This window comes from Moschus berezovskii, chromosome 13 (assembly GCF_049115385.1).
Source record: "Moschus berezovskii isolate FMDL1 chromosome 13, NW_MosBer_1.0, whole genome shotgun sequence".
Taxonomy (NCBI): Eukaryota; Metazoa; Chordata; class Mammalia; order Artiodactyla; family Moschidae; genus Moschus; species Moschus berezovskii.
This window is the reverse complement of record NC_142472.1, coordinates 63,486,066-63,512,296: the sequence shown is the minus strand read 5'-3', so window position 1 is coordinate 63,512,296 and position 26,231 is coordinate 63,486,066. Positions and strand designations below refer to the sequence as shown.

Here is a 26,231-nt window from a genome sequence, read left to right as displayed (position 1 = left end):
TTTCTTAAATGGTTACGTGTAGCTTACTTTTCTTAATTCTAGAGCAATGACGCAGTGCATTTAATCTGGGGCTATTTCTACATAAACATGTAAAGCAAGAGAAAGATTATGGGAACACAAAACAGTTCTTTTCTGGCTCTTGGATTTCTGAAGTCTACTGACCAGTTTTACCACTTTATTTTCAATTCCTGAAGTGGCTCTCTTGAGCTACGCTTGAAAACACTGTTTTCTGTGTTCTCCAATCATGTCTCTAATAGCTACACAAATGCAGTTAAAGGTAACAGGCAGGGCATTACCAGGATGAAATGATCAGACCTTTCTGCACCAAGAAAACCAGCAAAGAAATGGAGAACAGGCAGGTCTGCTGTCTCAGTTTGGAGGAAAGTCATCAGAGTTGTCTTGAAACAAAACGAGGAGAATTGTGTCCTGGCTTCCTTCATCAAAAGATACTCTAAATGTGCTATTTTCTAAGCTTTCTTCACAATTAATAAGAAGGATAAAAAGTAGTTCTAAACTGAAAATCAAATACAATGAGATAATTATGTTTCCTTAATCATTTCTTTTGAATTTCTTAGTACCAAAAATATTAGTAGCATTGGCAAAAAGTGAATCTTACTTGAGACAGTTCTATGAATAACTGAATAATTTATTCTGGAATCTTCTACCATAGCAACACTATAACCATCTAAAGATACATTGTTTTCTTAACCTAATATTTATATTATTTATTCCCTAAGTGAAAAATCACTTATGCAACACGGCTTGGCAATTGATTTTTTATTCTTAGGTGCAGAAACAGGTCAATAAATTAATGATTTTAGCTAATTTACACTGTTTTAAAACTAAATGTTCAGGAAAACTTTTCCCCTTCATTTACACAAACATTATTGCTCCCAAGAAATGTACATTATGAAATAGATCTACATTTGTCAAACAAGAACCAAACATCTATATTTTTGTGGGTGTGTGTGTGGCTCATACATCCCTCACTTTATCACAATGTTAAGCTTTAATAAACCATATTTTCCCTTATTTGCAGTCAGGATTAAGTATGACATTTGTCCCTTTGACTTCACTGGAATATTGCAGAAAGATCCATGCCTTTAATACTTACAAGGTAGAAACAAATAAATGAGGCTGCTAAATAAAATGCATGAAAGTTGCTCAGTCGTGTCTGCCTCTTTGTGACCCCATGGACTATACGGTCCATGGAATTCTCCAGGCCTGAATATTGGAGTAGCCTTTCCCTTCTCCAGGGCATCTTCCCAACCCAGGTCTCCCATATTGCAGGCAGATTCTGGATCAGCTGAGCCACAAGGGTAGCCCAAATAAAATCTATAAAGTAATAACTCAAACACTATTTATAAGAACATTAGAGGGACAAAGTTTTAAAAGCAACTCTTTTTCTTGTGATATCATAGGAAAATAAGATTTCACATTTTTATTACAAAGAATCAAGAAGTATCGGTCTACTACAAGTCATTTGCATAAGCAATACCAAGCTTTTAAGGAACATGTTAGGAACAAAAATTAAATATCCACACCCCTTATTTTCCAATGACCTCAACGAAGAATTAAAAAATATATGCTTCCTTATTAGTTAAATTCACTAATTTTCTCAAAGATGCATTTACTGAATTTTTTTTCTTTACAAATCTGTTAGCTGCATGACTACGGCATTCTGTACTAAATATATTTAGTTGATTCTAAGACCTGGACAAACATGGTGTGTTATCACTATCTTCAGCTGGTTACAGCCCAGCATATTAGACTTGCAATCAAAACTATCCTTCGAACCTCCCACAACTACTAAATCGAGATGTTTTGGAGTACTATGTTTTGGTAAAAGTGGGTTACTATATTTAACGTTCAAGTCTATAAAATGTACACTTCCAAGCATCAGAAAAGAGAAATAAAACATGTACAGTGAGCTCAAGAAGTACAGTGTTTTGCATTTCCATGATTTGGCCAAAGTGGAAACTCATTATTATTAGATTAATGGAAATCTTAGCTTAGCTACTTACTAGTGGTCCAATAACTTTGGAAGCTTCTTAGCCTTTAAAGTCAGCGCTGAAGTAGTGTTAATTATCTTTCCACTTTCATCCCTCCTCTCCCATCTTTCCACTAAAAACAGACGGTCAAACTTTATACACAGTTACTGTGAGAAAGGCAAGAGAAAGGACAGAAAAGGACGGAAGGAGGAAGGGAGAGAGGGAAAATAAAAGCAAGGAAAAAAAGAAAAGCTCTGGAGACTCTCGCTGCAGTAGCTACCTGCACAGTTGCTACTATGCCACAGAAACTGTACTGCATGAATGAATAATTTTACTGAAATCTTCAGAAGAACCCTAATAGCCAGGTGCTATTATTGTCCCACTTCACAAATGAAACCGAGGCTGAGATAGGCTCAGTCTCCTGGCCCAGGGTCATATCACCAGTTCTTGTCGTAGGCAGAACCTCTGTTTGTTCCAGTTCTAACTCCCCTCACTCTTATGGAAAGGAAGATACGCAGGATCAAGAGACTGGCCTTCTTGTGTACACATTTCAAAGAAGTAAGACATCTTATAATTAAGACGTTCGAAGTGACCTCTTCATTTCCCCCCTTAGACTGTTTCCACGCCTCTCTAGTCTTTCTCATCTCAGTGAATGCAACACCCCTCTCCTCTGGCCAAGAAACCCAGCATCATGCTTATGTTCTCTTTTTCCAATCCATCAATAAGTCCCGCAGATTGAGATGAGAAATTATGCGAGCCCACCCTCCTCTCCACATCACATCTGTCCTCCTGCGTCAGTCCTACATCAGCCTCCCTCCTTCCTCCTGAAATGCCCCCTTGACTCTCTACCGCTGCAAGAACTATCATCTGAAAATATAAGTTAGAACTTGTGAACTCCCTTGTTTTAAAAAGATTTGGGGGTTTCTCTTTCCCTTAGAACAAAATCTGAATTACTACCCTGGATTTGTGAGGCTCTGCACCATCTGGCCCCCGTGTAGCTTTCTGGCACCCACTGCCTGCTGCCACTCTCTGATTTGTTAACTGAGCTCCAGGTGTGTTGATGCTCTTCTGGTCCCTTGAACACACAAAGCTCAGAGCCTTTGCACATGCTTTTCCTTCCACCTGGAACATTTCTTCCTCCCTTCTTCCTGTGGCAGCTTCATCTCATCCTAAGTCTAAGTTTAAACATCACCTTTCTGAAGCCTTTCCTGATAGGTGCATCCTTATCTTGGATTTACTGATAACCTCTGTAATAGTTTAAACAATGTATTCAGTTCAGTTCAGTTCAGTCGCTCAGTTGTGTCTGACTCTCCGCGACCCCATGAATCACAGCACGCCAGGCCTCCCTGTCCATCACCAACTCCCGAGTTCACTCAAACTCATGTCCATTGAGTCGGTGATGCCATCCAGCCATCTCACTCTCTGTCGTCCCCTTCTCCTCCCACCCCCAATCCCTCCCAGCATCAGAGTCTTTTCCAGTGAACGTGTTGCATTTGTCTACTGTTCTATTATCTATACTTATCAGAACCTCAGATCAGATCATAATTGCCACGACTGTCACTGTTTTTCAAGATCCCAACAGACACCTGAAACATAGTGGCTGCTCCCAAAAGTACTTGCTGAATAATTCAATAAACAAATGAACAAGGAAATTATTTTCACCCAGTAACTTTCACCATAGAAACTCTTTCATTGCATTCTGGTTTTATTGTATTCTGAAGTGTGGGCGTGTGTGCAAAGTCACTTTATTTGTATCCAGCTATGTGCGACCCTGTGGGCTATAGCCTGCCAAGCTCCTCTGTTCAAGGAATTCTCCAGGCAAGATTACTGGAGTGGGTTGCCATACCCTCCTCCAGGGGATCTTCCAGACCCAGGAATGGAACCTTCATCTCTTTCTGTCTCCTGCATTGGCTGGTAGGTTCTTTATCACTAGTGCCACCTCAAGTCATGTCCGACTCTTTGCGACCCCATGGACATAGCCCACCAGGCTCCCCTGTCCACGGAATTCTCAAGGCAAGAATACTGGAGTGGGTAGCCATTTCCTTCTCCGTGGGATCTTCCCCACCCAGGGAATGAACCTGGGTCTCCTGCATTGCAGGCACATTCTTTACCAACTGAGCCACTAGGGAAACCCCATTGTATTCTTACAGGTTCTAACAAATATATAATTATACAAATTACAACTGTGTACCAGACCATTGAACACCACATTCTATTTCTCCTGACTGCCCAGAGTAGACTTAAAGAGACAGACTGGAATATTTTTGAGTTATGTAATATATACCATGAATAAATATTTGATTTGAAACTGTGGTATTTTAATCACTTATGAAACATTTGCTTAGTTTTTAAAAGGTGATTATCATTTGTTGCGAGAGTAAACATAGAACCCTGCTAAACTTCAAAGATGTGTCTAATACTTATCTTGGTTGCTTCCAACTGCTGACAGTTAAAATAAAGCTGCTATAAACACAAAAAAAAAATGATATATCTAATACAGATTCACATTCATGGGAAGATTTAATGATTTAGAAAAAGCTTCCTCTGAACTAAAGCTAATAAAAATGGTACAGCCATAAGATTTTGGAATGAACCTAAAGAATAATAACTAATAAAATGTAGTTTATACTTTTCTATTAAAATGTACAACTTCTTTCATGGATACAGCATAGATATTTTATAGATTCATACTTTATTTATTTTTCTTTTTGGCCATGTGATTTTAGTGGCTTGTGGAATCTTAGTTCCCTGACCAGGGATTGAACCAGTACCCCTGCAATGGAAGCATGGCATCCTAACGACTGGACTGTAGGAGAATTCCTGATTCTTGCTTTTAAAGGCGAGGGTCTGGCATTGAAAGACCTTGATGACTTGAACTGTTCTGAACTGCTCAATGAAAAAAGAAAGGCTTACAAACATTATGCCATAGTCACCAACACCTCCTCCCAGGATCAGCTTTCTAGTGGATCTATGCTCTCTTACACATTAAAAAATACTTGCATCAGTGCCTGACATTACTTCACTTTCTTATTATAACTCCCTGAGACACTAGTATCTTTCCTCTGGTTCTCATGTCACTAGCAATTAACTTTATTGCCAAGAATGCTTGCTTTTCTTCCCTCTCAGCTGAATATTTGTATAATCTTTTAATGCTTGTACTCAGACCTCATTTTCCGACTTACTGCGCTTATCTATATTTTTCCAGCCTTACTTTAAATTCAAGCTAATTGTCAATAATGACTTTGCCTTAAACCGTAAAGTTACTGGTCACCTTCCAGCAGAAAGTTGTGCTTTTTCTTGCCAGAATGAAGAGTGTCCAGTCTCCTTGTGTCTTGACTATTCAATTGTCAAGTACGGACTAAAAATCTGAAAGACTTGTCCTCAACTGACATTTCACATACAGAAATGACTTTGCAGCTTTTTTTAACTATGGCAAGAAGCTATTTATATCTTTCAATAGCATATGAATTAGGGATCTTGGCGGATGAAAAACTAGGCACCACAAAGCACAATCAAAGACAGTGGCAAGACATGTCTGGCTGCGGACCAGATGCTTTATAATGGCCAACACACATATCATGTCTGACACCCCAGGTTCAGTGCCAAAACCGGAGACAGACTCTCTTAGTCGGCGTGCCCGTGTCACATGAGAGCTGAAATGAGGAAATGGCCAACCAATTTTCATAATGGAGAAAAAAGTAGGGCCCCTCCTACTTAGTGTAACCAGCCAGATGATCACATATCCTAGTTCTTTCTTCTGCCCATCAAGAAGTAGCTTGATTTATGTCAGAGTTTGGGGTTGACATGTACACACTGCTATATTTACAACAGATAACCAACAAAGACCTACTGTATAGCACAGGGAACTTTGCTTAATATTCTGTAATAACTGAAGGGGAAAAGAACTTGAAAAAGAATGGATATATGTCTATATATAACTGAATCCCTTTGCTGTATACCTGAAACTATCACAGCATTGTTAATCAAGAGAGATCGCAGAAAAAGCAAATTATCTTGAATCTGATGAATCTGATGCTGACACATTGAGACTTGAAACAAGAAACAGAAAAAATGTACATAATGACTTCTTAATAAGAGTTGAGGATATTTTATGCTAATATACTTTCTACTTTTCTTCTTGTCGTAAAGGTGTCTCTCATGAGGCAAAAAAATTGGGGTGACTAAAAACACTTTAGGCAGTGGTTCTCTGACTTAAATATTTCAGTGATTTATAAGAAATGTTTATGTCTATTTAAAATTTTTAAATTGCATTATATGATACAACTGTTTATATCATATACTGACAACTATTTTATTTTCTGAAAAGAATTCTTTAAGAGTAACATGAGCTCTAAACTGGTGTTTACTGTGAATCTCTTCAGTCTTAAGTATATTTCACTGAAGATTTCAAAGGTATTTTTATAGGAGTTAGTTCCATGTGTTTAAAAATGTGAAAGCTTTACTAAAAATCTTTTTTGGTGCCACAGGGATTTAAATTAATGCTAGGATAGGAGAATGTTCTAAAAGAATGCACAGGTCCCCTGGGAATTGTTTATAGGAGCTTTTCATAGAATACTATTAATCAATCTTTATATAAAATAGAGCTTATTTTTGCCATTTATCTATTCATTTATATTAATATCTGTGAAATATTTACTCTGTGCTCACCCATGTGCAGGCACTGTGGTATAAAGATCAATGGCATCTTTTTGATTTGAAAAAGTTTCTTCTCTACTAATGAAGATCTTCAAGTAGCAAATAATTAGGATACAACAGTCTTGTTATAAATAAAGATAGGGACAGAAGCACACACACACACACACACAAAAGGCATGACAAATTTTGTTATCAACACGTTGGGAACAACTTGAGAGAGGGAATGACATTTGAGTTGAAAGTTGAAGAGTGATTAACAGTCATTAGGGCTGAGGGTGGGGCATGCCTGAACAGTTACCTGAGACTGGGTGAGTTTATTGGAGAGAAATCTAAAAAGGGACAGGAGCGCTTCCATGTTAAAATATACAGAATGTGAGAATAGGAAAATTACAGAGTTAAATGCTGAGGAGAAATCAGGCAAGAAATGTTCTGTTAAAAGGGGGATAAAAGAACGTGTGCTTTTCTCAGAAATAGAGACACAGACATATAGAACAAACATGGATAACAAGGGGGGAAGGGTGGGGTGGGATGGATTGGGAGATTGGGATTGACACATAAGACTACTATGGATAAGATAAAAAACTAATGGGAACCCACTGTGTAGCACAGGAAACTACTCAATGCTCTGAGATGACCTCAGTGGGAAGGAAACCCAAGGAAAAGAGGATATAAGTAAAACATGCGACTGATTCACTTTGCCGTACAGCAGAAACTAATACAACATTGAAAAGCCACTATACTGCAATAAAAAAAATAAAAGAAAAATAAAAGAATACATGCTTTTTTCTCCCCACAAGATTTCAGAGTACTAGATCTGGAATTTCATTCAGAGAGGCAATTATCAAAATAGGATATATTTTGCAAGTTTGTATTATTATTATTATTATACTGAGTTACCCATGAGAAGGCATGAAGAATAAAAACAAAAGATATGGAAGACAGTTTAGCTAAATCCAGCTGGTACAGTGGTAAAGAACCCACCTGCCAAGGCAGGAGACACAGGGTTCCATCCCAGAGTTGGGAAGATCCCCTAGAGGAGGAAATGGCAACACACTCCAGTATTCTTGCCTGGAAAGTTCCGTGGACAGAGGAGTCTGGTGGGCTACAGTCCATGGGGGTACAAAGAGTCAGACAAGAGCAAGCATGCACTCACATAGGTGATTGTAATGCACACTTAGGTAAGAAATCTCAGCAGAAGCCACAGATAACAGAAGCACATTTCGTAACTCCAGAATCTGACCTTTTAGTAATTATGAAAATATACGTGTTGTTTGGCCCCAGAAAATCTGGATGGATGACCTATTTTGATATAATATTTCAGTTTTTTTTTTTTTTTGGCTGCACCACGCTGTTTGTTGGACTTTAGTACTCTAGCAGTGAAAGTGTTAGTCACTCAGTCATGTCTGACTCTTTGTGACCCCATGGACTGTAGCTTGCCAGGCTCCTCTGTCCATGAGATTCTTCTCTTCAGTCAAGAATACATTTCCTTCTCCAGGGGATCTTTCCAACCCAGGGATCAAACCCGGGTCTCCTGCATTCCAGGTGGATTCTTTACCATTTGAGACATCAGGGAAGCCCACCAGGGATTGAATGTGGGCCCTTAGCAATGAGAGTACAGAGTCTTAACCACTGGATCACCAGGGAATTGCTGCATGTTCTTTATTAATATTCCAATACACATACTTCATTACAAGATGATCATTTTAAGAATTACATTAGGACAGATTTTATAATTATGAATTTTCAGGGCTATATAATGTTTTCTGGTGTTGATACTATTACTAAAAAGCTCTTCTTATTTTTATTGGCATTTAGAGCAATTTCCAGATTGCTACTGTTCACATGGTGACATACATGTGCCTCCAAGTCTTTACTTCTGTTAAGCTATGTTTCAAGTGGAGTCTTATAGCCTTCCTGACTCCATCTACAACTCAGAGATGTTTCTTCATTTTCTTAGTTTTCAACTTCACAAATAGTTTGGAAGTATAACAGTTTCATCATAATCCCTGAGATGAATTTTTTTTTAAGTTTCTTTGTAATTGATAAAACAAATATAAAATGGTATCTGAAGATTGATTTGATTGTGTTTAACTTTAGAAAGAATACATTTTTCTCCACATGTAGTTAGAAAAATTACAGTGTGGTACCAGGAAAGAATACTATAAATGTTAGGATACAGTGACCTTTAAGGTATTCTAAAATAAAAGACTATATTCCAAAGGATGCAGAACTTTTACCTATAAGCAGATTCTATTCTTCTGATAGGTAAAAGGAGGAGAGTGAAAAAGCTGGCTTAAAACTCAACATTCAAAAAATGAAGATCATGGCACCTGGTCCCATCATTTCATGGCAAATAGATTGGGAAACAATGGAAACAGTGAGAGACTTTATTTTCTTGGGCTCCTAAATCACTGCAGATGGTGACTGCAGCCATGAAATTAAAAGACACTTGTTCCTTGCAAGAAAACTATGACCAACCTAGATAGCATATCAAAAAGCAGAGACATTACTCTGCCAACAAAGGTCTGTCTAGTCAAAGCTATGGTTTTTCCAGTGGTCATGTATGGATGTGAGAGTTGGACTATAAAGAAAGCTGAGCACTGAAGAATTGGTGCTTTTGAACTCTGGTGTTGGAGAAGACTCTTGAGAGTCCCTTGGACTGCAAGGAGATCCAACCTGTCCATCCTAAAGGAAATCAGTCCTGAATATTCATTGGAAGGACTGATGCTGAAGCTGAATCTCTAATACTTGGGCCACCTGATGTGAAGAACTGACTCACTGGAAAAGACCCCGATGCTGGGAAAGATGGAAGGAGAAGGGGACGACAGAGGATGAGATGGTTGGATGGCATCACTGACTGGATGAACATGAGTTTGAGCAAGCTCCAGGAGTTGGTGATGGACAGGGTAGCCTGACGTGCTGCTGTCCATGGGGTTGCAAAGAGTTGGACACGACTGAGCGACTGAACTGAACCGAACTGAACTCTTCAGTATCATCTATCGAACATGCAAGACTCAGTCTGGAGAAACCAGAGGATTTGAGCATTCCTCTCTCTTAAGTCTCTCCGGAATGTGTTGAAGTTACTATTTGGGGAAAGAATCCGAGGTTCGAGCTGGCCTCTAGCTGCCTCATTATGCAACTTGCAAGAGGTCAGTTACCTATATCTGAGATTCAGTTTCCTCACCTGTCATATATATATTTAACCGTGCTGGGAGCTAGGAAGGCCAAATTGCATAAATGATAGTTCTGATAAAAGATCTAATTGAAAGAAGAACGACATATTGAGTATGTGTGCATGTGGTATGAATACATATGTGTGTGTGTATAATATATACCTGCTATATTAAGCAACATTCATTAAGTCCAAACAGAGTAGAACTCCCTGAAGTGAAAATTCTGACATTATCTATTCTTTGAATAGATAACTCCATAGTCCGGTCATTTGGTAATTGCCCCCAAACCCTCCAAAAACTGAAAAGTAGAAACTCTGTCCTCAGTACCACCCATTAGTAGTGGGTGGCCCCAGTCCCTTACTACATGTTAACAGAAGAATTCTGTGGCTAGCCAGGTTCTTGTGATATTTAAATCTGAAACAGAAGATTTTAGTTTTCTGTTCTCCTCCCTCTCCTCCCCCATTCTTGATTCCTGAAATTAAAAGCTATATTTTATTTTTAAGATTATTTGAAGATTCTGTTTGCTCTAGTAAATTTATTTAGACAGTTGCTATCCTAAAGTGAATATGGTAGATTTGAAGAAAGTGAATTTAGTGGGTTGAAGAGAGAATTGGTGGTAGAGAGGTTTTGATTTTATGACATGAGACTTGGACTTGCTTCCCAAATGGGAAATGCTAAAAGCATTTCATATATTTCATGAGAATGGTTTATAGATATGCTTATAAAGTATTGATTGCTATTGTTTAGTAGCTAAGTCGTGTCCAACTCTTTGTGACCCCATGGACTGGAGCCTGCTAGGCAACTCTGTCCATGGGATTTCCCAAGCAAGAATACTGGAATGGGTTGCCATTTCCTTCCCCAGGGGATATTCTTGACCCAAGAATTGAACCCACATCTCCTGCATCGATAGGCAGATTCTTTACTACTGAGCCACCAGGAAAGTTAATAAAATATTGATAAATGACAATAAATCACAACAGTTAAATTCAATAACCAAACCCTCTGGTCTAAAAAGTCTGTCATCAAATGGATGGGAAGAATAAATACCCTTGAGGAGCTCTTGTTACTTTCTGGAAGATGGTCATGTTTGGGGAAGTTATCTGGTTGTTCCAAGACCTAGATCCTTCCAACTGAGAAGCAAGGCTAATCCTTGTTCTTAAGATTCAAGTACCTGCCACAATTCCTGAGACATATATATCTTTGAGAAGTGTTAAATGATATCATGAATGTGTCTTCATAAACATGTCATCTAGTTCATGAAATTTACATTGTTACATTTGACCACATTGAAAATACATGTTTCCATTATAGTCTATAAAATGGGTCTTTTCTAGAGTATATTTTGGTGAAATTATTGACTGTACACCTTAGAAGATACATAGCTAAGTCAGAAAAAATTTAAAATTCTTAGTGTAATATTTTTGTAAAAAGGAAAGAAAATTATTTTTCTTTTCTCACAAATATTTCAAAAAAAATTTTTTTATTTCTGTTTGTCAAAATACCTCACACTTTCCAGAGAGAAGAATTTCACTCAATATTCTCTGTAAGTTTAAATAGCATTGCGCTTCTCATTCAAATATTAAGAAATGTTATAGACAATGCAAAAAATAAGTATCAGACTAAAAATATTTTGTGACTTTTCAGTTTTTAACCTTGCAGGTCTCTATGATTATTCTGTCAAAGAGAAGTTTTCTTGCATTGGGGAAATTAAAAATAAATTCTGTTTCACCGAAAGTTGCCAGAATCTGCCTGAACCCTACAAGTAACACATTATCAGTGGGGAAGAAAAGAGTAAAGGACAATATCTCTGGAAGATTTCCCCCTCACATGAAACTCTAGCTCTGAAAAAGCTCCCGAAATGATTTAGTTCTTATTTCCATAAACACAGTCTTTGGAGGCTCATCCACTTTTCCAGCAAATCCAAAAATAAACGCAGTCTCTTCAGCTAGTCACTCCTTACTGAATATTCTGAAATATGATAGAGCATAAAGTTTTCTATTGTTTGAATACAGACCAGAATTTCAGAGTAAATCCTAAAAGTCCATCCAGCTAAGGAAAGAAATGTGCAAAATAACAGAGCATATATGTGAATAAAAAGTAAAATATATAGAAAAGTAAAGGTTACGATGTCTTGGAATTATAGTCATTGGATTTCAAACTTTTTTGGCAATTTTAAAGAAAATGATACTTTTGTTATTGAGGTTTATTCAGTCATTCTGAGAAATATACACGGTGCTTTGAGCCAACAATCTAGTCCTTAAGTTTATATTATATATATATATATATATATATATATATATATATATACACACACACATATATGAAAAGTGAAAGTTGCCCAGTCATGTCCGACTCTTTGCGACCCCATGGACTATAGAGTCCATGGAATTCTCCAGGCCAGAATACTGGAGTGGGTAGCCTTTCCCTTCTCCAGTGGATCTTCCCAACCCAGGAATCAAACCCAGGTCTCTCACATTGCAGGAGGATTCCTTACCAGCTGAGTCACAAGGGAAGCCCAAGAATACTGGAGTGGGTAGCGTATCCCCTCTCCAGCGGATCTTCCTGACCCAGGAAACTGAACCAGAGTCTCCTGCATTGCAGGCAGATTCTTTACCAACTGAGCTATCAGAGAAGACATACATATATATGTACATAAAAATATGTATGTGTGTGCTCAGATGCTCAGTCGTGTCTGACTTTTTGAGACTCTATGGACTGTAGCCTGCTATACTCCTCTGTCTGTGGGATTCTCCAGGCAAGAATACTGCAGTGGGTTGTCATTTCCTCCTGCAGGAGATCTTCTTGACCCAGGGATAAAAGCTGTGTCTCTTACGTCTCCTGTGTCTCCTGCATGGCAGGTGGATTCTCTACCACTATGCCACCTGGGAAGCCAGTAAATATGTGTGTGTGTATAAATATATACACAAATATATGTATATAAAATACAAATTTGAATTATTTCAGAGTCTCATTCTAAAGTTTACACAGTGAAATTTCCCATTTGAGCAGCAAGATTCAATAAGCAGATTAGTTTTCTATAAGTTGATTTCCTTCTCAGAACTTGGTTTCCTACTAAGATTCACTTATCAATATGTCGAACAGTAAAGTATAATTTGGTTGCTAAAAAATACAGTTATTAAACTTGCTAAATTTAGTTGAACCCAAAGACACTTTTTTTTTGCCTCTCTGGCACACACTCAGCAGATGTCATTTTTCAGAGCTTGCGATCCTGTTACGTCCAGTGATATTTTAAACAAGCACTATTTAATACTTCAACAAATAGGAAGGGTGAGCATGGACTCTTTTTGAGATAGATGGCAGAACAGTGTGCATTTTTATAAAGTATCATAATGAAACGGATGACTGAATTGGAACTATTTCTCCCTCTCTCTTCCCTCGCACACATGTCCCCTCATTTCCTGTGTCCTGTTCACACGTTCTTCCTGAGGTTCTTTTGCTTCTTCAGAGAGCAAACGAGAACTCAAACATCTTTATGATCAATCTAGAAGTGGCCAGCTTTCCTCCGAGGGTGAGGAAGAGAACTGAACAATGTGAGTGGCTGTCAGGGCACTGAAGGAGTGATGACAAAAAAATTACTGAGGTGACTTAGATCTCATAGTCTATTCTCTGCAGTATTCAGACTCCACGAAGGAAAAGTTTAGCTAGACTAAGTCACTAAGTTTCACAAACTAAGACAATCATTAGACACACTGAACTTGGTGAGATGAATCATATATTTCTTGGTGAATGCTATGTATTATCCACCAACCTTAGTTCACACAGCACCCAAGCAAATTAGAAAAAGGCACCCACTTTGGGCGAACACAGCTAGATAGGACATGCTATGCAAGTGGGGCTGGTTGGTTCAACATCTTGTCGCCTCAAGTAGGCAGCTTTATGCAGAGCAAAATCTGAACAACTGGACGTGAGGATCCTATTTATATAGATCTTTCTCTTCAGTGCTTAAGAAATCACAAGACAAAAATAATATAACTAGAACATGTATTCACAATCATTGCTGAGTAGGATTTTGTCAGATTGAGAACCTAAGAATTTCTAGAGAAAATACAAAATTCACTCCATATAAATTTAGGTGAGCCGAAACTGTTGCTTGATACAGATTCCTTGTATGAAGGCTGTCAAAGAGCGATGAATAAAAGCCACTCTCCTTGTTTATAATAACAGGAGAGTGAATACTTACCCCCATCTTCAACCGTAAAGTGGAATATGTCACTTATGGCATTAGCCCCTTCTCTTAAGACATAGCATATTTTCATATCATCAATGTCAGCTAGAAAACAACCAAATAACAAAGTGATTAATTACTAGGGCAAAACCGGTGACTCATCATGTATGTTAAGTCCTATTGGCTGTTACTCTTCTGAACCACGTTTAGATCTTCTTCTCCTAAGGGAATTGGTGCTATCCTATTTCTCCTATCTCTAAGCCCCCTTGACTTCAGCTGTCCCTTGGAAATCTGATCCCTTACACAGATAAATAGAGTGCAAGAGTTAGGCTATAATAATAGCAAGGTGTTGCCCCCCCCCAGTGGTATTTGCATGTTCATGCACCAAAGGAGTGACTCTCTAAATACGGAATGTCAGACTCCATGACAGGTGGAAAGGGAGATATTTTGAGGCATGGCAGATTTCCTGGCTCTACAGAAATCACACCCTTTGCCTTCCTGCCCCTGAGAAGACTGAGGTTCCTCTGCTTTCCCTTTAGGCTAATTTTCCTTTCCTCTTGTGTTATAAGCTCTCCAAATTTTTGAAAGAAAAAATGAAAATTAAAAAAAAAAAAATCCCACAGATTGAAGTTACTATCATGACCCAGTACCAAAGAGAACTTAGAAAACATCTAGTAAAAGCTGAAACCTTTATTCAGAGTGAAAAATTATTCTGCCTCACAAATGGTTTTTCTACTGCTTTCTATTCTAGCTATCAAGTTCACTGGTATGGTTTGTTTTCAGTATTGACTAACACGCAATTTTAAAATTTATTCATCCATTTTGTGTTTTTCTCTGTAACAATGCCACACAGACAACATAATCAAACAAACATCATTTTTTCCTGTGACACTCCTATGACTCATTAGTAGACCACTATTATTATAGATCTGGGCCAATCAGAAAGTAGTTATTTTCAAGATTACTGAATATCAAGATCATGGCTAAAGACTGCTTCAACAGTGATAAGTAATATTTGTCTCGTGTGTGGCTTATTCAGCTGAAACTCCAATACTTTGGCCACCTCATGCGACGAGTTGACTCACTAGAAAAGAGTCTGATGCTAGGAGGGATTGGGGGTAGGAGGAGACGGGGACGACAGAGAATGAGATGCCTGGATGGCATCACCGACTCGATGGACATGAGTGTGAGTGAACTCCGGGAATTGGTGATGGACAGGGAGGCCTGGCGTGCTGTGGTTCATGGGGTTGCAAAGAGTCGGACACGACTAAGCGACTGAACTGAACTGAACTGAACTGAAGATCTTTAATCAGTTCAAGGTATGGCATTTATAGGCATCACATATAAGAAAATTATTTTATGAAAGGAATAGTATCACGAGATGCAAAGTATTAGTTTCTATTTTCTGTTTGTGGTTTTCTGGCTTCAAGGCATGTGGGATCTTAGCTCCCTGACCTGGGATTGAACTCATATCCCCTGCATTGGAAGGTGAAGTCTTAATCACTGGACTGCCAGGGAAATACCCTCAACTGATGCAGAGTATTAGAAACGACCAATTATTCCATGAACTTCTATAGCTCCAACATACAATCTACCTTGGCTCACATAGATTTGAAAGGTGACTTGCTTACCATCAGACATTTGAAGAGGGGAAAATCTGATTTAATAGTTAACAGTACCTTCTTGTGCATGAAGATACTTAAGGACAAAGCAAGTTCAAGATGTTTTGCTCTCCCTTAGAACTTCATTTCTAAGGCTACTATAATTTCCCCAAATTCTGCCTCTTTCTGCATGGTTACTTTTTGTAGAAGGTTGAAAATTTCTGTTTTCTGTTTCCACAGTCCTTTGCTCAAGGATCTTACACCCAATAAAGGCTCAACTGTGTCTTAATCTAAAATTAAAGTGGCTGGATGTCTGGTAGCCCACATGTGCATCTTTCCCTTTGCATGGATGATGTTTCTGCAGGGTAAGGAGTGAAGCCTCATGTATTGCTCTTTCCCAGTTTATTCTTACAACTCTCAACTTTTACAGCCTTTAGTTTTATTGGTGAAAGAGTGAAGGGAACTCTGCTCTGACTCTTAGGTGCTTAGCAGGAAGACAACATCTTCTGGTCACGTGGAAAGACCTTGGTGCAGTGTTCCCATTCCATCTTTAATTCTGTAAGAAAATCTAAAGGCTGTACTATAAGAAAAAGAAAAAAAAACACCCAGTCCTTGTATCAATGTTTTCTAAACAAAAACTATAGTACTGGGAGATAGTTTCATTAAAACAAATTACCACTTCAAGGATGATTTTTCAGAAGTTTTCTTTTTTAAAGTAATGAGAACATGAATTCAGTTATAACATATTCAAGAGTTAAATTTTCCCTCCAAGTTAGACCTAAGCTATTGATTAGGTGAAACAAACGAAAACTCTTTTTATAATTTTCTTAATAATGCACAGTTCAAAATCTCAAGTAAAGACTTTGATTATAACAGTTATTCTATAGGTGCCTCCATATATAAGTATATACATTTTAAATTTATATAAAATGTATATACTTATATATATACGTATTTATATGTGTGTGTGTGTATATATATATATATATATATAACGTGTTTATATTATATATAGGGCTTCTCTGGTGGCCCAGTTGGTAAAGAATGCACCTGCAGTGCAGGAGCCTTAGGTTCAATCCCTGGGTGGGGAAGATACCCTGGAGAAGGAAATGGCAACACACTCCAGTATTCTTGACTGGGAAATCCATGGACAGAGGAGCCTGGTGGGCTACTGTCCATGGGGTCACAAAGAGTCAGACATGACTGAGCGCCTGAGCATATATTATGTTTATACATATACATAAACACTTGCCTTTTAAGGTACAGAAGTATTAAAAAGATAAAAACCTAATAGCCAAAATACTGTCTTTTTAAAGTAAACTTAGGATAATTAACTAGATTTGCTTCTTGCTCTTAAACTTGCATCAGATTTATTTCAATTTATCTACACAATCATTTCATGTTTTTTTTTTTTAATTCTAAGTTAATTGACATTCCTGGTAACCACATCCTGGTTACCTTTGGGGAAATTTTTGAAAGTGATAAATTATCTCCCATAAGATATTACTATGTATTTGTTGTAGAGAAAAATAATCCTGGTACTTGAGACCTGTGGTGGACAGAGCAAAGAAGCATACTTCGACAAAACATGAAAAGAACTAAAAAATTTCCCTAATTTGTCTAATTCTATCTTGGTTATTTTTCCCAGTGAAAGTTAATAAGTTTTAGAAATCACGTTTTTTTTTTTCTCTTAGGGACCATTTAGTCAATCTATTTGGCAATAACCTTCCCAAGCCATATATGCTAAGCTGACTTAATTCAATGTATTGAAAATCCATCAAAATATTGTTCAGTTTGTCCCTTCATGATAAAACAAAAACAAAGAAAAAGACGGCACAGTCGTCACTTTAGACACTGTTTCCACTTCCTCTGGCAGAGGATGAAGTGGTTAGATAGCATCACCGACTCAATGGACACGAATTTGAGCAAACTCTGGGAGACAGTGGAGGACAGAGGAGCCTGGTGTGCTATCGTCCATGGGGTCGCAAAGAGTAGGACAAGACTGAGTGACTAAACAACAACATTACTTCCTCTACTGCAAGAGCAGCCATGGTAACCACTACAACAGAGCTTTCTCCGTTTTTACTCACTCATCTAATTTCCATAATAATTCCCCTGAATCAAACACCAGCCTCAACTTGTCGAAATGAGTCCTGTGGGATTAAATAAAAACAATTTTCCTATGTTCAATATTTTCATTCTCATTGGAACGTGATGCTTTCTCTTAAAATGTAATCTTAGAAATTTATATTCACTTTTTATAATAAACTAGCAGCTACTCTATATTTACAAATGACTATAAAAAGCAATCACGGTGATTCCAAGTCAGTGACAGTGCAACAGTCTGTACTGAAATAGCATGATTTAATGGCTCAGTATTCAGAAAATAATATTCCAATATTTTGAGCTGTTGTACTTGGTCCATGGAATTTAAATTAAATATCCTTGCCCTATTATCATTCAAAAATTCTTTTTTTTTTAAATCACTAAAATCAGTTTCTTTTTTCTGATCACAGGATTCATATGAGGTAACATTTTCGATCCTCTAAAGAATATCCTTTCACCTTTCCTTTCATCCTCTTTCCTTTCCTAGAAACCAGTCTAAGAGTGCATGCATCTCTATCCTCAGAAAGCCTTCACACACTAGTTTCCTGCTGGTCTGGCATGACACTTGGCACCCAGAAGTTTTCCTGTCCCTGCAGGCCCTAGGATATATATTCAGGCTTTCAGCCAAGAATCAGGAGGTTGAAGGGTAGGGCTATTTGCCAGAATCTAAAACAGAGAAGCAGTTTACTTTACACTCTGCAACATCCATGTTTATTAAAGCATTTGTTATCTAAGAGTCTAACACTGCCACAGGACAATAACACTCCCCCTTGGGAAGCCCTGGGGTTTAACTCCATCTCAAACCCACAGAGCTCACACAGGAGAGATCTGGTTTCCATTCTGACAAGGGTGAGATTTTCATGAAAGCAACCCAAAGCTCTTTGTAATGAAAGTTGCACATTCTAGAAAACAGAGGTCTAACTCCCAAGCCAGCAGATTGAATGGGCTTCTCCTTTTAGTCACTGAGTAACTCTGCACAGGTCACCCGCCCTTCCTGTCTCAGACTCTGTGGACACACAAAATCAAGGTTACAAAAATGCATTCGTCTCTGAGGACGCAGATGCTTGGGGCAACGCTGTTTGTTACTGCCTTTGACACAGAGCAGAGAGGAGGTCTGAAATGAGAAAATAATTTCCTCCTACTACCAATTTTGTTAAAATATCTTTAGGCTCTTAACAATGAACTGGATATACATTTTGGTGATGGACTTCCTGTCTTCTTGCTTGTGCTAAGTCACTTCAGTCGTGTCTGACTCTTTGCGACCCCAGACTCCTCTGTCCATTAGGTTCTCGAGGCAAGAATACTGGAGTGGGTTGTCATGCCCTCCTCCAGGGGACTTCCCAACCCAGGGATCAAACCAGTGTCTCATGTCTCCTGCATTGGCAGGCAGGTTCTTTACCACTAGTGCCACCTGGTCTTCTTATACATTATTAAATATACTTTCTTTTCTTGTGTGGTTCAGGTAACATACCTTGTACGTATATAATCATTCTAAATCTAGATAAGTGTTTACCTGTTATATCTTTGGACAGGTGTTAGTCTCATAAAATCTTATAAAAATTCTAAAATCTACAAGGTAAATATAAATACATCTTTCTATTTTCATTACAAAGTTGCTAACAACAATAATAGTCTTAGAACAACCCTCTAAAAAGCAATCAAATTAATACAAATTGGAAGGGTCTATTTGAATGGTAACACACTGATTGGATCAGTCATGTCCAATTCTGCAATTCCACAGACTATAGCTTGCCAGGCTCCTCTATCCATGGAATTTCCCAGGCAAGAGTACTGAAGTGGGTTGCCATTTCCAAGGGATCTTCCTGACCCAGGAATGGAACCTATGTCTTTTGTGTCTCCCGCATTGGCAGATGGATTCTTTACCACTGCGCCACCTGGGAGGCCCCTATTTGAATGGTGGCTGGTAATAATAATAATGTGGATTCAGAAAATTTAGAAGGCACATCCTTCTCTAAGATGCTAACATGCTTCATGAATTGTCTTCCACATACAAAACAGGTTGCTCAGAGGAAAAGTGGGGCTAATGGAACAGAGTTGAAAAGCCTGTTTCAAATTTAATTCACCAAAGTTCAGCTCTTCTTTTGGTATCTTAGCTTATATTTTCAAAATACAATACTCCTACTAATCAAAGTCACTATAGTGGGACATATGGCAAGAAGGGAGCTGTTCTCTTAGGAAACAGAGTCCCTGTATTTCCGCCTTTCCTTTATTTCCCTTTTCTTCTCTTTCCTTGGACTCTATTTTTTAATTTAATTATCTTCTGGCAGTGCTATGTGGCACATGGGATCTTAGTTCCTGGACCAGGGATCAAACCCACACCCCCTGCATTGGAAGTATGGAGTCTTAACCACTAGACCGCCAGGGAAGTCCTCCCTGGCCTCTAATCTGATGCTCTACTTACAAAGTTATCAATGACAGCCATATCTCAAGGAGTAAGACTTGGAGTGCCCTTTGATTATAAAGAAAGAAAAATGAACCATACCTTGTGTAAACTCAGTCACACTGTGATTGCCTTGGCCCAGGTTGAGGAGGTATCCATGTCGAGGGGCCTCCGTCACAATAAACCGGAGAGAAACATGTAAGCTGTCTCTGTCCTCTGCTTTCAATACTTTACTTGTGATCATGAACCCCAAGTGGCCTGTGGCCAGAGTGCGAAGTGTGGAGGCCCCTTTGTTCACTGCAATTTGGGGGACTCTGTTGTCAACAGCTAAGATCCGGATCTTCATTACTTGGGGTCTTCTTGTTTCAAATACTGTATCAGGAAACACATAGAACTCTGTATGGGAACCATCAGTCACTGTGAAGGAGAAGCTGTCTTCACTTGACTCGGTACCATCATGTCTGTAGCTGATTAAGTTTTCATTCAAGTCCTGCTTGGTAAAAATCATGGCAGGTCTGGTATTGTTGAATAGGAGTTGACCATGAACAGGCACCTGGGTGACAGTGAATTTCAAGAGTTTGTCTGGAGTATCCCTGTCTTCCACAGTGAGTTCAAAGGGAGTAATCAGCTTCTTTTCACCTTCGCTGACAACCAGGTTATGGATGGTGACCACTGGCTTTTTGTTGTCCACGTCGCTGATGGAGATACGGAACGTCCGGAAGACAGGGTTACGTCCATCAGTGACTTGAAACTCAAAACTGTCCATCTTTACCTCATCATCAGCGGTGTGGATATAGTAGATTTTGTTGCCAGCCAGTTGGAGCTGAGTGAAAGATGTGATAGACACTCGAGGTTGGTCTGTGCTTTCTAAGTGGCCTCTCATGGGAGCCCTGGTGATGGTAAAAACTAAGTTTTCATCAGGACTGTTCAAGTCACTAGTGCTCAGTAGATCTGTTGTGAGGGTGACCTTACCACCTTCTTTCAAGGACACTCCTTTACTTATCACATCGGGGAAGACAATGTCAAGGCTTCCAATAGACACATAAAAGTAGCGATCTATGAGGGCATTGATTCCATCAGTCACATCAAATTTAATTAGATCCCGAATGCCCTCTTGCCCAAAATGGACATACTGAATCAAATTTCTGTCTACTTCATCCTGGGTAAAATTCATGCCCAATGTGATATTTTCAAAGACACCCGTAGGTTTTTGTCTTTGTAATAAGCCATGTCCTGGCCCATAACGAATAATGTAAACCAAGGATTTGTCTTCAGAATCTAAATCAGTTGCCATTAATATTCTGTTGTTGATAATTTTGGTTTCCCCGATTTCTATTTCCAGTCCATTATTGATGGCCATCCTAGGGGTCTCGTCATCAACAGGAATAACCATAATGGGGACCGTCTTTTCCACAGAGTGCTTACCATCTGTGAGTTTAATCACGAAACTGTCTTCCTGAGTCTCAGAGTCATCATGCTCATAAATGATGCTAGAACTCTCTATGATCTGGTCCAAGGTGAAACTTTCCACCAAAACCGTGCCATTTATCAGCTGGTTCATGATGTGACCGTGGGTGGGAAACTTGGTAATAGTGAAAGTTAAGTCGTCCGGAGGAACATCAGCATCAGCAGCATTGAGGATGGGTGTATCAACCACCAGACTCATGCCTTCCATCACCATAAATTCCCTGATGAATATTTCTGGCTGTTCATCATTGGTGGGAATGATTACAATGGGGAAAAAATGTCTCTCTGAAAAGTTAATGCCATCAGAACAGCGAAATATAAATCTGTCTTCCACTGGTTCTACCCCTTTATGGACACTCTGGACGTAGTTTATATGACCTTGCCTGAGATCTTTCAGAGTGAAAGCACTTATAGCAATTCCTGCTCTCGATTTTTCAGAGCCAGGGGCTGGAGAGATGTTCTCCACGTAACCCGAGGTAGGCTGAATGACGATGGTGCACAAGATGTCATCATTGAGAGAATCGATGTCTTCAGCACTTATGTGCATTGAGGTTATAATGCTTTTATCGCCTTCCAGCACAATAAACCGTTCACCTACAGAAATTTCTGGGGCCTGGCTGTCAACAGGGAGAATGGTCACCCACACAGTGACTCCTTGGATAGTATTACCGCCTATTCTCCATTCTTGAGACATATCCGACAGACTCAGGTTGAAAGAGTCTTCTTTGGGCAAGAGACCAATCTCCCCACTTGTGTGAGCATAGACGACAGAGCCCTCCAAGATGTCTCTTTGGGTAAACTGCTCTGCTGGAACTCCATTGACCAGGATTTCTCCATATAGGGGCGGATCTTCCAAAAGGAAGGTCAACATCAAATCATCAGCATCCCCATTGGTCCCCCTGATAACACTGGCAGTGATTTCAGTAGCCCCATTTTCTAAAACGTCTAGATAGGACCCCAGAGTGCCTGCAGGAAGGCTCAGCATGGGCACCTCACCATCCATTGGCCGGACATTTACTCTGAGAGTGATGGGCACTATGTGGTGTCTGTCACTGACCTCCAAGGAGCAGCTATCGGTCAGAGACTCAGCCCCATTATGGGCGTAGGAAATCCGACCCTGTTTTATGTCCTCCAAGTGGAAAATCCCACCAACATGCAGTACCTGTCCAGACAGCTTCATGTGGCCATGTCTGGGCGCCTGTATAAGAGTGAAGGTGATGTGGGCCACATCAGTGTCCACATCATTCACACCCAACTCGGTCTCACTCAGGACGTGGTGGCCCTTCTCCTGAACGGTGAAGCCAGTGTTGAGGATTTCGGGTGGCTGGTTGTCCACTGGCTGCAAGTAAAAGGTGAACGTGCCTGGAGCCACATTCCCAGCTCTGTCCTCCACCTGGAATTGAAACTGGGCCACTCGGGCAGCCACTCCCAGCTCCTGATCTGGAGGCCTGTAAGCAATTTTATGGTGGTTGACCTGCGCCTGTGTAAAATGGGCCACCACCACTGAAGGATCGTCGGTCAGGACCAAGGTGCCCAACGGGGCTGGTGAGTGGTTTTCATCTGTGTCCATCGGGGGCTGGGTCACTGTGTAACGGAGTTCTCGGTCATCTGTGTCCAGGTCCGTGTAGCGTAGCCACTTCTTCCTCAGTGGTGTGAGCTGAGATTCCTGTACCACCATCCGAAGGGGACAGCCACTGCCCAGCTCAGGAGGGAGGCGGTCCACGGGATGAACGCGTATCACGAACCTCTGTAGCCCAGACTTATTAGGGGGGTCATGGTTATCCTGGACACGAAATGTGAACTGGTCAATCACTGGCCCAGGACTGTGGGGTCCAGAGTGCCTGTAGAAAAGTCTTCCCTCTGTTATGTCTTGCTGCCGCCATTCTGTCACTGTTTTCTCATAGAATACTCCCTGTTTTCTCCAAGGGCTCCCAAGAAGCATCTCCTCCCCCCAGGGAGGATGGGTCTGGCGGAGAAGCAGATGCCCTGCAGTGGAGGAGGGTGACTCGAGCACAAAAAGCAGCAGAGAGTCCTCTGAGTCCATGTCAGTTGCACTCAGAGCTTGGGGCAGGATGGGCACAGTTTCGCCCTCTGCCAGCGTCAGCCCCGTGTTGGCATTGAGGACTGGTGGCTGGTCATCCACAGGCACTAAGGTGATGGGGAACAGAAACTGCACCTGGTGCCTGCGTCCTCCGTCCACCATTCGGAGCACGAGGTTGTCACTTAGTGAGCCGTCTCTGTCATCGTGATGGTAGACCACTCGGCCGGCTGCTAGCTCTGCTACAGTAAAGGTCTTAGGGGCAGAGTTGCCATTGGAGGCACCCAGAAGGACAAGGTGACCATGCCGGAGCCCAGCCACCACCTCCAGCTGTACGGCCTCTAAGTCGTCCTCATCACTGATGACCAAGTTTTGTGGTCCACTGCCTGCAGGGCCAGTGAGGGGCCGAGACTGGCCCTCGTAGAGAATGAGACCAGTGTTCCGGGTGACCACTGGAGCCAGTGTGTTCATGGGCTTCACCACTACCATGAAGGAAAAAGGATCGGAGGCAGCGCCTTCTGGGTCCACTACTTCCAGCTCGAGTTCAAAGAGACGCTCCTGGTCAGAGTCTTCAGAGGGGGGCTGATAGGCAATCTTCAGGAGGTGCAAATCCCTCTGAGTGAAAGAGGAGAGGGGCAGGCTGCGGTCGTCAGTGCTCACAAGGAAGCCTTGGCCGGGCTGGAATGGAGAGGTGAGATTGAAGATCAGCAAGTCCGGGGCACACTCTGCATCCTCGGCTGCCAGCATGTCTGGGGTCAGGGCGGTCAGGACAAACTGGTCCACCTCCATCATCATCATGGCCACAAAGCTGGGCTTGGGGGCGGTGTTCTCAGCCCCTCCTCGGATTCTTACCAGCACTTGGAAGTGCTCGCGCTTCAAAGCCGGGCTGCCCACAGGAGACCCTCGCGATCGCAGCTCCACTACCATGGGCACCCAGTCCCTGTTGGGAGAACGACTCGGAGCGGTGTGGCGGTAGCGCACGCCCAGTTCCTGGAATGCTTTGCAGTCCATCAGGAGGGGCTCCTGGGTGTCCCCCTCGCTGGCCGGGCCCGGGACCTGCGGGTAGTGAAGGAGTTCCCCGTATCGAGGCAGCGCGCCCAAACCAGACAGGATGCCCACGCGACACTCCTCTGTCTCCGGCTGGTAGGCGAATTCCAGGCTCCGCGCGTCCAGGGCATTGCTGGTCCCCAGCAGCTCCTCCACGACCAGGGGCAGGTTCCGCGTCACAACCTCCAGCTGGGTGAAGACCACCTCCACCTCCAGCACCAAAGGGAGCACGGCCGCCCCTCCCGGCGCGTCGTAGCGCAGCTGCAGCCGGACTCGATCCCGCGACGGGCTGCGCGCGCCCAGGTGCGAGTAGCGCACCTCTCCCGCGCCGAAGTCGCAGGGGAAGCGCTTGGGACTCAGGCGGCCGGGCCGCTGGGCCAGCGCGTCGTTGTCTAGCACGGTCACCGCGCACCGATCCCCCGGTTGCACCTGCAGCACTAGGTCCTGCAACGGATCCAGCCAAACCTCACGGCCGAAGGGCACCCGGAGCCCGCGGTTCGCCAGCACTATGGTTTCTTCGGCGGGGACCCCTGCAACCCCCGCGAGATCCGGGGACAGCAAGGCCCGGCCGGGGTCAGGTGGCTGTGCCCGGACGCGGCTTACCAGTGACAGGAGAAGCAGCAGCACCAGCCCGGGCGGCGTCGGAGGCGTCGGTGGAGACTTGGTGGGGTTTCCTGCGGGGCGCGTGCGCGCGGTGACCCCGGGGGTCCCGGTGGCTCGCATGGTCCGGTTGTGACGGCTCAGCCGGGTCCCCTGGAGAGCGCAGTCAGTCTCAGTCCCGGGCAGGAGGCGAGAGCGTCCTCCGGAAAGTGCCAGGAACTCCGCGCGGCGCCCGCGGGGTCTCACTGTAGCCGAGGCTGGACCAGAGGATGGGAAAGTGGCCCGGCGCGGTCCAGGCTGGAGCTGCGCGGGGAGGCTACACCATCCCGACCCGCCCAGCTCCACGGCTCGCGGCTCAGACGCGCAGAGAGCCGAGTCTCCTCCACTCCTCCTTTCCAGGTCCCGGGACCCTGAGCTTTGAGGGAAATCCCACCCCCCTCGCACCCCTTTACTCCAGTCCTGCCAGGAGGCCAATCGTGAGTCCGGGGAGGAGGCCCCGAGACCAGGATTGGGTAGCGACTCCTGCCAATCAGGTCCTGGGGGCCGAGGCGGGGAAACCGCGCGCAGGGGAGGAGATAGAAGGCTAACAGGTTGTCCTGGAAGTGAGGGTCTCAGTTCTTTCTGGGCTGCTAGGGTTGGTACTTCAGCCTCCTGCGATCCACGAGAACCTGCATTTTACCTCCCACTCCCCAAATCCAATGCGAACCCGCTCAGGGAATGTTTATTTCTCTCTGAATCTTGCAAACCCAAGAGGCAAGTTAGAAGCAACGTGGCTGGAGTTTGAATCAAAACCCAGGGCAGTAAAAGGGAGAAACTCGGGCGCAAATTTGCATAAGAAGGAGAGCTGGAATTTAAAAGCAAAACTAGAGGCGACGGAGCCTCCCCTCGCCTCCTGCTGTCTCCTTGTAAATTATGACGCGTACAGTTCTCGGGATTGGTGAGATTTCAACAAGCCCTCGCTTTGC

General features: G+C 41.9%; 1 protein-coding gene across 1 annotated transcript in view; it reads right to left on the bottom strand.

Moving 5' to 3' along the window:
* FREM2 (FRAS1 related extracellular matrix 2) overlaps positions 1-25,675 on the bottom strand; it is a 167,747-nt gene extending 142,072 nt beyond the window's left edge. Inside the window, exons 1-2 of the mRNA XM_088842728.1 lie at positions 20,217-25,675; positions 14,022-14,111 (exon numbers count right to left, since the gene is read on the bottom strand). Of these exons, the coding sequence (XP_088698854.1) occupies positions 14,022-14,111; positions 20,217-25,389 (5,263 nt within the window). The 5' untranslated portion in view covers positions 25,390-25,675. The remainder of the gene's footprint in view (positions 1-14,021; positions 14,112-20,216) is intronic.
* Positions 25,676-26,231: the final 556 nt, after the last annotated feature.